At 47.6% G+C, this 12,475-nt stretch overlaps 1 protein-coding gene across 1 annotated transcript in view; it reads right to left on the bottom strand.

The window, feature by feature from the left end:
* LOC135196167 (NBAS subunit of NRZ tethering complex-like) overlaps positions 1-12,212 on the bottom strand; it is a 59,833-nt gene extending 47,621 nt beyond the window's left edge. The window contains exon 1 of the mRNA XM_064222743.1: positions 12,024-12,212. Coding sequence (XP_064078813.1) covers positions 12,024-12,107 — 84 coding nt within the window. The 5' untranslated portion in view covers positions 12,108-12,212. The remainder of the gene's footprint in view (positions 1-12,023) is intronic.
* Between the last annotated feature and the right edge of the window lie 263 nt (positions 12,213-12,475).

Raw genomic sequence — 12,475 nt, 5'->3', positions numbered from 1 at the left:
GAACTTCAGACTACGTCTAAGTTCCATATTGAAAGCTTCGATCTGGACATGCACAGTCAGTCCGTCTGTACTAAAGTCAGGTGACCGACCAGTTGACAAGTCAGACGAATCAAGGACAGCAAGGCTGTACCCTGAAGACCATAAGGCACTATTCTTCGCTGAAGAATGAGTGTCTGGACTGCCTGGGCGATTCAATCTAAGCAAACCTTGGGGGTGTATCAACGCAACCCAACGTCGTCAGCGAATCAACTGACTCGAGCTTCTGGTGCCAGGAGAAAGGAGCGAGGAGCAAAAAGGCGATTCAGTCCCGAAGGAAGAATGCCTGACAGTCCAACCTGGTCTCATGTTACACGATCATCGGGGGTGTGTATAAAACGCAACTGACTTCGTCAACAAGAAACTCACGGCTACTATATGTCGCCTGATCTCGCACGAGTTTCTGACTCCGAGAAAACAGGTGAGACAAAAAGTAGATGGTGAGCGAGTTTCGAGATTCCACAGAACTCAAAAATCGTGAAGGGCTTTGTGTTTGACAGACGCAAATCTCTGAGCCCAAAGGCCGTCAACAACATATTTGCATATTCTTTAATAGTTGTGACTGCCAGCTTATCCCCATTCTTCAGACGGAAAAGGAAGACGGTAATCTTATTCCTGTCAACCTCTCGATAGTCTGAACGTAGTCAGACTCAGAGCGGAGAGGTTATAGGTACCTTTCGAGTTAGAGTAGACCGACTCTCTCGGAAACAGGTCCTTGGAAAGTGAACTAGGAAAATGTGACCTCTGTGAATCCAGGATTCTGAAGGCCAACATGGGGCGATCAGCGTCATTGTCGCTCCCTGTGACGTCATAAATCCTCTTATTACATTTCCTAAGCGATTGAAAAAGGGGAAAAAGAGACTAAAAAACATCCATCCCCGTTCAATATATAGGATGGCGTTTAATGGTACCGATCCCGGATCGAGAATAAGGGAGCAGAGAAGAGCCGCCTCTTCGTCCTCAACATATCGAAGAGAAGAATGAAAGGGCGTCCCTAAAGTCTACACAACTCCCAACTTACTTCTAAAGAAAGATTCCACTCGGAAGTGAATAACTGCTGCCGTCGATCGAGACGATTGCGTTACGGACTTTTGCAATCCTGTAAACGAACCTGTAGAGGATCGTTACATTTTACGCCTGTTGTTATATAGGCTCTTTCTCGTAAACTCGAACAAGGACCGAGAGAAGATACTTCTTAAGATATGAGAGAGCTGTGGAATATCAGAGTTGATCTGGGACCACTGGTTCCCAAAAACTCGTTTCGAGGACTGGAGGACTACCGAATCGCTTTTACTTCTTTCAGATTAAGATCCAGGACATCTGAAACCCTATCCAGATGTCCGGCACCTTCTTTCTATCACCTCAGGTGATAGACGCACGGAGAGATGTTCAGAATCATTGCTAGATCTTGAATAATATTTCAGTTTCCCGGTAGGAAAAAACTGTGGTCTGAATTGCAGTCTATTCGGGGAAACAAACTTCTTCAGGAAGGAAATGGTCCCCAGCAAGCTCATCCATTCCCTCCCGAGTATGCTTACTTCCCTAAATAAGGCTGCGCTTTGCCTAAGCAGGAGAGCAAAATAAAAGTGCAATGTTGCGGTAGACTCGTAGTTCCATACCGTGCGGTAACGAGCACCGAAAGGATTAAGAGATAACTCTGTTGAACATAGTAAGGCAAAAACGAATGCAACGTTTATTCATTCACGTAAGAAATCCCCTCAATCTTAGGCTAAAGTCCGTGATTGTAGGACAGATACAGTTAGTCAGTCAATCCCGCAGGAGAGACGTAACCGTCAGCACAGAGATACGGTTAACCGTTAGTCAGTCAATCCCGCAGGAGAGAGAGACGTAAACTACGGCGCATGACAACGCACGATCTGTCACTGAATACTGGCTCGGTTGGACTGGAGGACAGACAGCGTGACAGCAGCAGCAAGCAGCTTACGAAAGTCGTCTCCTAACTTTATGTCTGGGTTGCCAGCTACCCTATTCTACGAAGAAATAGGTCCGTTATTTTTTTAGCAGAAAGACTCTCAAGCTGGTATATTTAAGCGAAACAGAAAACGCTAAATATATAGATGCGTTTGTGTCGTCAGAACACTACCATACAACAGTAAAAAGATAAATCGGAAACTCCTGTTAGGCTGCAGGGTAGTAACGATTAAATGTCCTTAAAATAGACAACAGACCTCTCGGTTGCCATCCGAAGAGGTAACTACAGCAAGCGTATATGACTTGAACCAACCAGAAGTAAAATAACGCAAGGCAAAAAATGAAATTATATCACAATAAAGTTTGTTCCTACTTACCTGGCAGACATATATATAGCTGAATTCGGAAATACAGCTACATACATATCTGACAGGCAAGTTTCATGAACAAAACTTAAGAGAATCGAAGCAGTCGAAGCAGTCAGCTCAAGCTTCTTATGTTATTGGACATAAGCGTTCATTGACGTAGTCTACAAGTCTATTTCTTGTACGAGTCTGCGAATGACGAATGAGAGCTCTTCCGAATCTTGTCAATAAGAGCTTATTCGCTTACGCAATATCAAGTTAATGAGATGTTTGTCGTGAGAACTAACCCCATTTACGGGACAAAGAGATATTTTGTCAAAGAGGGGATACCCACTTACTTGACAAAACGAAAGTATATTGTCAATGGGGGAAAGTCACTGAATTGACAAAACGTAATCCAGGGAGTCGAGCATTTAATTTTTCCGATTCCCGTCTCAAACGAGGAAGGGGCAAGAATCCTGTTAAGAGACTGGGCTTACGGCAAGTAGGACGACGATGTTCAATTCGGCAGCGTAGTCCCGACTAGAAACTAACAAAATCTATCATCTGAAAAACCCTTTCAGATGGGGTAAAAAGCTTGGAAAATTATCCTGGGAAGAGGAAGAAACTCTCCAACCAGCTTCCTCTCCCGTATCACAACTAATGCCTGCTAAAGCTTAAAATTATTGGCAGTATGGCAAAGGAAGTCCTGTCTTGCGCTTTCCTGAAGAGCGTCCTTTTGATGAGTGCCTTTGCAAGAATCCTACTGAACGTTGCCGAGAGTCTGACGTGCAGGACATCGAGCCTTACATAACCCGTAACTGCCTTAGCGCAAAGTCTTGACTGCGGTAGTGGCAACTTAAATTTATTGGCAGAATGGCAAAGGTTGCGGTAGAGCAAACGAGATCTTCCTTAACTCCATCCACCTATGCGAAAAGCAATATTAATTGACAGAGACCTCTTGAATTCACGAAACCCGATGTCTTGCTGGGTTTCGAAGAAGAAGTTGTCTGTTCACTTTAAGCTTCCTCCGAAGCACTGCCTACTCACATTCTTTGCAGGTGAGGTAGAAGTATCACCGAAGGTAGAGGTAAAAAATTCTTTAGGCCCAAATCAAATCGAAACAAGAGCTTGAAGAGTTCACAGAAACGTTCAGCCAGGCGACACACCTGGCGTGCGCTGGTGCACGCTCGGCGTCCACTGGAGCGCGCTCGCGTCCACTTGGCGCGCACTGGAGCGCGCTTGGCGTGCACTCGCGCGCGCCTGGAGTCCATCCAAGCTCCCAGGCGTCCGCTCTCAAAAGCTTCCTGCTACTATGACTTCTTTTACGTATTTCTCGGTGGAAAAAGACGGACACGAGTTCAGGCGACGTTCTCCTTCTTACTTCTCACTGAAAACGCATAACGAGAGAGAGAGAGGACGTGAAGCGTCCTCTTATATAAAGCTTCTATTTAGAGGGGCAGCGAGTCCTTCCGAAAGCTCCAACCCCTGCACGGAGAGGACGCTTCGGAGGACGAGAAGCAAACTTTCAGGATTCGTGCACACGCACGCACTTTGGCAGTCTGGGGATTTTCATCAGTAACTGCCGAAGGCACGCCAGATCGGTGGGGGTTCCTTGTAACCCTCCTTCGGCTTTCGACATGCTCCCTCCCCAGGTCCTGGGAGTCAAGCAGAGGTCCAGGCCTAGAGGCGAAACGAGGCCGATCTGACGCACCCTCCACTACACAAGGGGTATCACTGCACTTCTGCACTTCACTTTTACTCTCTAAAGCAAGCACTTTCGATTCTAAGTTACGAATCGAAAGAGTATAAGAGAAAGGGCAATTCCTCTACAGACACTGCTTAGGCCCGAAGGCAATACTGCAGGGTTAGGAGTAACAATTACAGAAGTAGCACTTCACAGCAATGAAGAAGAGCGAGCACCTCTCGTAGACATATTCATAGCCCGTAGGCCATACTACAGGGTTAGGCAAAATAAAGTCTACAGGAAGGTTAGCAGGTTCACTACCCTGACTTTTGTTACTGATTAATTGCGACATACGAATCATACGTCTTCCTTACGGAATAGACATGTTACGGATTAATTGCGTATATCGAATCATACGTCTTCCTTACGGAATAGACAAAGTCTCACACTCCTTACATGACAAATCTCAACAAAGAAGGAAGACCCATACCCCTCGTACATACCAAGTGCGGATCTACCGAAGCTTTCGGTAGCCCACCCTATCTTTGCAGACAACCCCGTCTGAAACTAGCCTAACTAGATTCAGATATTTTAAGCAAAAATGAATCAAATTCAAATCAATTTAAGATAGCGTATGCCTAGCCACAAATCCAAGTAAATAAATCAAAAGACAATTAGGATACTTAGCGGCAATGAAGTTTCCAAAATCCTAAGACGGAGGTACTGAAAACAGGTGTTTTCAGCACCGGCGACAGAAAAATTATGAATAGAAAATGGGAATGATTCCTGATACCCGCCTCCCAGCGGCGGGAAGGGAATGGGTACAACCACCTGGCCGACCACTGCGTGTGTTCGGAAGTTTTTAAAATTCTGTCGGACTTCAGAAATACAGCTATATATATATCTGACAGGTAAGTTTCATGAACAAAACCATATAAACAAAGCATACGACGATGAAGCGGGCAGAGAGCGATGACGAACACGTCCTTCACACCCGCTTCCGAAAGCAAAAGTGATTTGTTTACCTCCCAGTCGCGCGGCGCGCGACTGTCGGACAAGCAGTTAACTACCGTTCTCCCCTTGTTCGAAGCTTACGACCGTTCCAGCTGCCGCTAGCTACTTCCTATTGTTAAAGGACCGATGGTTTGTATTACGTATCGGAACAAATAAAGTATTGGGTTTGTTTCTTACTGCTGTCAGCTTCCCCCCTTGCTAGGGAAGGGACGGATAAAAGCTTCTATCCCTAATGAAAGGGATAGAATGTAGCTCAGTTACATAGCTTACCTACATCGTTGTCCTGTCCAGCGTTGTGACGGCCACTACCCTCTGCCCCCAAGGAGAGGGAAGAAAAGAGGAAGAAGAGCCACTCACACTCTCATTCACTCTCCATTCATGCAATATCACAAGGACGATATGCTACCTTGTCCTGTAAAGGAGCTGGGTAAGCTACACAACTTGTTGAGCAGCCACCATGGGTCCCAAGGAAAAAGTGTCCAAGGACCTATGGGCAATATCCCGAAGGTAGAAGAAGGTGAAGGTGGTCTGGTTGGACCACACCTCTGCCTTCAGCACCTGTGCGACGGACAAGTTCTTGCGGAATGCAAGGGTTGGACCAATGCCTCTAACTTCGTGGGCTCTCGGACGAAAAGTACTGGTGTCGGCACTCCTCTCGGGGTCGTACGCTTTCCTGATTACCTCATAAAGCCAGAAAGAAACGGCATCTCTTCAGTATCATTACCGGTGAAGTCCTCTAGGGAGGGGATCATGAAGGACTCGAACCTGGCGTCAGGGACCAAAGGGTTCTGAGTCTTCGCTACAAAATCCAGGACGAAATAGAGTGTAACTGATCCCCATCCCTTCGAGTGTTTAACATCGAAGGAAAGACTGTGAAGTTCTACTCACTTCGCCGATGCCAGGGCCAGCAGAAAGATGATCTTAAGGGTCAGATCCCTGTCTGACGACTCCTGGAGAGGTTTTTAGGGTCTATGAGTCAAACTCCTTAAGACGAGAGTCACATCCCAAACCAGGGTTCTGAGTTTCCTGGGTGGGCAAGACCTCTTGAAACTCCTCATTAGGAGCGATATTTCCATGGAGGAGGAAATATCAACTCCTCGCAGCTTAAGGACTAGAGCCAGGGCGGCTATGTACATAAGCTTTTTTCCTTGTATTGAATGTAACACGTTATTATAACGTGTAAAATGTAATTACAGGAACTTGTTGAAGGCGTATGGTTAAATTGGTTTTGTTTTAGTACAATATATGTGTAATAGAAATTCATTTAGTTTGTATAAAAGATTGTACAAAATCTACTGTACTTAATTTTGTAATTTGGACCAAATACTCTTTTGTAAAATTCATATTATTTTGTATTGTGGTCAATAAAAATATCTATCTATCTATCTATCTATCTATCTATCTATCTATCCTTTGACTGCAGAGACAGATAGGAGCTTCTCTCGGCAACGAAAGATGAGGAAATCCATTACCTGGTGAAGAGTGGCTCTAAGCAGAGAGAGACCCCCCGTCTACGACACCAACCACGGTAGACGGACCTTTTTCCCTGGTGTACTGCCGCAGAGGACTGTCTGAGGTATCCAGCCATCTCTGTTGCTGCTCGGCGAGAAAAGCCTCTCACTTGCAAGAGATGGTGGATAACTGCCAGCCGTGAAGACACAGGGAATGTACTGCCTGGTGGTACCGTTCCACATGAAGTTGACACAGCAGGTTGTGCAAAGAGGGAATCTCTTGCAGTGCCTCCGAGAGAAGAGCCAGCAGGTACAGATACCAAATGGCTGCCACCAGAATAATCTGAAGATTGCTGGTGATCAGCACTCTGCTGATCACCTTGCGAATCAGGCAGAACGAAGGAAAGACTTAAACTACAAGGTTGTCCCACGGGTGATGGAACACGTCCTCTGCAGCTGACCATGGGTCCGGCACAACTGAGAAGAAAGTTTTCTGTTGTGCCGGGTGGCGAACAGATCCACTACTGGACACCACCATAGTCGAACAGCCTTTCCGCCACGTCTGGGTGTAGAGACCATTCGGTCCTAATCACCTGATTCTGGCGGCTGAGCTTGTCTGCCACTACATTCCTCTTGCCTGGAATGTATCTGGCTGACAGCTCTACTGAATGAGCTACGGCCCACTCATGCACCTACATCATCAACTGGTGCAACGAGAGGGACACTAGGGCCCCCTGTTTGTTGACATATGCCACTACCGGGGTGTTGTCGCTCATCAACACCGCACTTCCACGAGAGAAGGAGGCCTGGGAGGAGGGCTGACACTCATTCCTCGAAGCGAAAGAAGAAGGCTGGGTCTTTCCTCACGCTGCCCTCGATGGTGCTAGCATCTTGGGAGCGGAAGAAGAGCTAGCCAAGCTTCAAGGCTTGGCTGCAGTTACTCGAGACTGCCTGGTGTACTAGGCGGTCACTGTCCTCAGCTCTCCGCTTTTCCACCGCAGCGTCCACCATCTCTCTGGGGAAGAGAGAGGAGGAACCCAGCAACGGTCCATTACGTAGACCCAGGGTTACCTCTTGACCGGTCGTTCTAGTTACCCAAGCCAGGACTGAGTCCTGTTGTCTCAGGACCAGGTTGGTCCACAGATTGGCCGTCTGGTGGGTGAGGGAGAAGATGGCCCTACCTCCAGACTGGCAGAGTCTCCCGAACACCAAGTCTTCCTTGGGAATGATATCTCCCGAGGAGGCTGCGACTCTTGCTGTGAGAACCAGAGGTTCTCAGACAGCAGGTGATGAAGAAGCACACCCGGAGTTAGCCTAGCTATCTCCAGATCAACCTGCTTGGTCAGCAACGGGTCTACTGAAGGCACGTAGAAACGCCACTGGCGAGGCAGAGGAGGGGGAAACAGCTTGTCCAACCTGCTGGACCTGAGTAAATCTTCCTGTCCGGAGACAAGAGCGTTCACCTGGTCCAGCACACCGTCGGCCAAGGTAGACCGGGGTAACCCCACCGTCGCTCTGGGTTCCTTCTTAGGTCCCCAGAACGACTCTAACCTCGATGGAGGGTCAGAGGGAGTAACCACCGATCCTTCCCCAAGATCGTTGTGCTGACGAATCAGCGCAATGACCTCTGCAATGGACCTCTGTATCTCAGGGGTGATCGCGTCCTGAGGCGATGGACCATCAGATCCATCCAGGCCAATCACCTCTTGAGACACTCTTCCTTCAGGAGGAAGAACCTCGCCAGACTCCTCATGATCTCCTCCAACCACTTGCGCGTACAATCTGCTAGGTCCAAGGACCGAGCCAGGATCGTAGGCTCTCGTGGCGGGACTGTAAGGAGCGCACTCCTCGCGGTCACTCCTGTTCACCTTGCTGCTCCCAGTGTAGCCCGAGGAGGTTGAAGGGACAGGTGAGGAAGATCCCTGACGCTCCTGCCCTGCTACCAGCAGAGCCGGTGGGCTGAGGACTACAGGTGATCGCCAACAAGCGGTGGCGATCAAGCCTGCAGGTCTGGACCAGCAGTCTCCGTGTGGAGAAGCACTAGACCGAGGACGGTAGCGTCGGTCTCGTGCGTCAGGAGAGCTGCTACCAGTCGTGTGAGCCGTCCGGTCCCGGTGGGAGCGACGGTCAGGTGACTGGTAGTGTCCACTGACGCGGTGAGAGAGAGCATCGTCCTCTCAACGCACCACGGAACCAGGTCCAGCCTCCAGGGGGACGTCTTCCCAACCACGACACATGAACGGTCTGGTGGGACCATCACATCAACCCTGGGAACCGGGGGATTGACGCGAGAGCGATCACTGGTCTGGCAAGAGTCACCTGAGCGACTTGCCAGCCTTCCGCTCTGTGCCTGGGTCCTGACGGTGAGCGTACTCAGCGGTCTGGACCCTGGCTGCACGGTCTCCCATAGGTGACCGTACACTCAGAGCCGGGAGCAGAGGTACCAGCAGGTACCCCTACATCCCGTCTTCTTCTTCCCTGAGGAAGGAGAGACGGGGGACCGACGGAAGAGCTACCCGACGGGACAGACCCTTAGAAGACTCTGAGCCAGACTTCTTGGGGGGGGGGAGGCCATCTTCTTCTTCTTCCTTGGCTGGTGGGGCCTTGGAAGTCGAAGGGGAAGAGGTGGCAGAAGACAACAACGAAGAAGACGACAGAGAAGACGACAACACCTTCCTCTTCTTCCTGGACTACTTCTTCGCCAGCTTCCTCAGGACAGCAGACAGGTCCTTCATCCAGGATGGAGCTGGGGCAGTTGCGGTAGCAGTACACGGCCCAACTCCGGCCGTTCCCAAGGGAGGACCCTGCGGGAGCAGCCAGCACTTCCACGGGGTAGGTTAAGGAGACATGCAGGCATGGCAAACAGCTACCTGGAAGGACGGTTCCTAGGTAGAAGCTCTTTTCGGGCACTCCAAAATCAGGGGTCCAGGGGGCGGGGCGAGGACAGCAAACCCAGGCGGCGGAGGAACCATCTCCTTCCGGGGCACGTATGGCAACGGGGCTTGTACCACAGCCGAAGGGGTGACCGTGGTTATGTGCTGGGTATACACTAGGTGCGGAGGTGCGGCATAACCTGGTGTAGATACTGTGGTGGTAGTCCTCATCTCCACCCTGTGAGTGACAGGGGTCACAGCCAGGTGTTGAATCAGCCCCCTGGATACTCAGAGTGCCCGAAGACTCAGCGATCGCCACACCTGCTGAAGATCTCTACCCGCAGAGGCAGACACACCTGGGGAAGCAAGTCGGGTTAATAGGGGGGTTGGGGGGTGTGTTTGCTCAGACGGGGAAGGATCCCACCCTGAACGGACAGACGACCCCAAGTACAACTCCAGGTTGGGGTTTAGCGCTCCTTCCTCTGCGATCGACAAATCGGGCGAAGAGGTGGAGCAGGACTCATCCCCCGAAGGGAGAGAGTCGTACACGGGAGTTGACAAGGTGGGAGAAAGGAAGACGACATGTCTGTCACCAGAGGTGTCAAGGGAGAGCTTTCCGACGAACACCTTGGCGACTTTACGTGGTTTCCTCCTCTTCTCGTACAACTCCCACTGCTCCTCCGACCAGGAGACACAATTATCACAGGGTACAGCCTGAGAGCATTCACACCTTCGGCACCTAGTACACAATGGAAGAGGATCCACAGCATCGCTGGACCGAAACGCCCCACACTTGCGGCCTCCCACTCCAGGGCACACTCTCCAGTTGGATGGGGGGGTGAGAGGGCTTCTCCTCCACTTCGTGGGACTGCATGGTGTCCAGCGATGCAAATCCACAAAAAATGAACAAAAATAATGAAAAGAGTACTTACAATCTTACACACTCAAGTATTCTTAAAGAAATAGGTATAAGTAAGCAGCTTTAGGTTGATTTCCAACAATATCTCACGACAGAGGCAGGCAGAGAGGCGAGCACACGTCTTCACCCGACGATGGTCGAAAGCAAAGTGCTATGTTTACCTCCAGTCGGGCGGGACTCCCGACCATCGGACAAGCAGTTTCTGCCGAACTACCTTGTTAGTAAATCTTACGACCAGTCCAGCTGGCACTGAATAGTAATTCCTTATGTAAAGGACTGAGAGTTTGTATTATGTGTCGGAACAAGTAACACTCTTCTTTGAAGAAAGCATGCGCTCTTCATTCCACATGTGCACATGCACAAAAAAGAAAAAAGGTAAATTTTAGGGCATGCGTGTGACTCTTTCGAATGGTATGCTTAAAGGTGTAATTGTATTCTTTTTACACCAATTAAATATCGAGTGGATAAGGCTGATCCACACGATGAAAATGGATCCACTGTGGTGTTTCCCCCTAGCTACCTAGTACTACCTACCTAGCCTACTAGCATATTTGTAGGGTTTAAGTGTGGTCAAGTAGCTTTAGTACATCTAATAGTTCCTATTTGCTAACAAAATGAACATCAGAAACGTCCAAAACCCATTTTAAAACATCGGAAAATCATATTTTCATCACTGGATTACGTTGAAAGTAGCCTAGTAATGATTAGCCTATGCCCTTTAGGCCTACAGCAAATCTCTGGCAATAGGGTAAACAACTGCAGTCGATCCATCGTCATCGCGTGGCTCGGCCTTATTCACTCGATATTTAATTGGTGAAACAAGAATACAATTTCATCTTTAAGCATACCTTTCAAAAGATTGAAGTTTCATCAACATAATGTGATATATGAAAGCGCCATATGAACTATAATAAGCATGCGAGCTCTTCGCAAAATATGTTTTCAAGGCAGTTTTGAAATCCAATAAGGTGACAACCTCGTGACTTGCCATTCGTAACCACAGACAATCCACCATCTTTCCCAGCCTTCCCAGCACTCATTTGAACAATGTTAGCATATATTATGTAACGTTTATTGATCTTACTCAAGATTGCAGTTGTAATCAGCACAATAAAACAACATTTTGTTGCCTATATTAGTGAAAGTATGAAACTTTTTATTCCCGGGGTCATGGTTTGAACTTAAATTAATTTTTACCTTGTAATCGGTGGTTTTATCCTTACTGCCATCACAACTGAAACTCCACAATGCTTATTTGACTTTAATTATACACATTTTAGTCTTAATTCACTCCAAATGTGCGGATTTAGCACAGAAAATGGGAAGTTTGTTGACACAAGTGACTCTGCAAACATCGAGATGGTGTCAATCTTCGAAACATTTTTAGTTGTAGCCTAAGTAAAAATTTCAAAAGCGTCATAGGGGTAGTTGGGGGTAGTGTGCACTGCATTTGGTCACACTTTTCATTACCCTCTGTTTAATCTTAAAATATGGCCTTAATTTCTAACTTTGGAGAAAATACCTACTTCCAGTCGGTTGTTTACCCTAGCTAGGCTTGGGCTAAACCATAAGCAAAGGATAGCATAAACTTAGTATTCCCAGAGATCGTAAGATTGCCTTGATCAAGAATAATGAATGTTTCTACCAGTAATCTGCCAATGCAGACTACGATGGTCCATAACGACTGTATCATTTTGAAGTGTTGTTGACCTTTAGGCTAGGTAGCCCTATTGTAAACTTGAGTCCAAACATATTAAATGAACTTACAATAACTTCTTGCTCCAACGGCCATTCTGCATGTACAAGTAATTCGTAGAGGATATTGGCCTCCTTTTCTTCAAAACTCGTCATCTTTTATACATAAAGTGGGGACATGTCAACAGCAATAAGTCACAATCAGGTGTTATCGAACGACTTGACGTTAAGCACCGACGACGGATCACACGTAGATTTGTAAACAAATCTTCTTCTTCTTTTAAATATCTTCATTGCATTGTAAGTAAAAATTCCGTACAATACAATGGTCTCGCTTTTACTATTTCTTAGCTTTTAGAAATACAAAATAATTTAAAATTATTAAATACGTTCATATGATTTCTTTTATAGACACATTGGATGTTTATCATCATCATCGATGTGTAGAGATTTTATTTTGGAGGCCGTCCAAAGGACTATCACTTGGTAGCTACATCTGGCAGCCACCCTTTATTTGTCAAATA

The sequence above is a fragment of the Macrobrachium nipponense genome, chromosome 17 (assembly GCF_015104395.2).
Source record: "Macrobrachium nipponense isolate FS-2020 chromosome 17, ASM1510439v2, whole genome shotgun sequence".
NCBI lineage: Eukaryota > Metazoa > Arthropoda > Malacostraca > Decapoda > Palaemonidae > Macrobrachium > Macrobrachium nipponense.
This window is presented reverse-complemented; position numbering and strand designations above follow the sequence as displayed.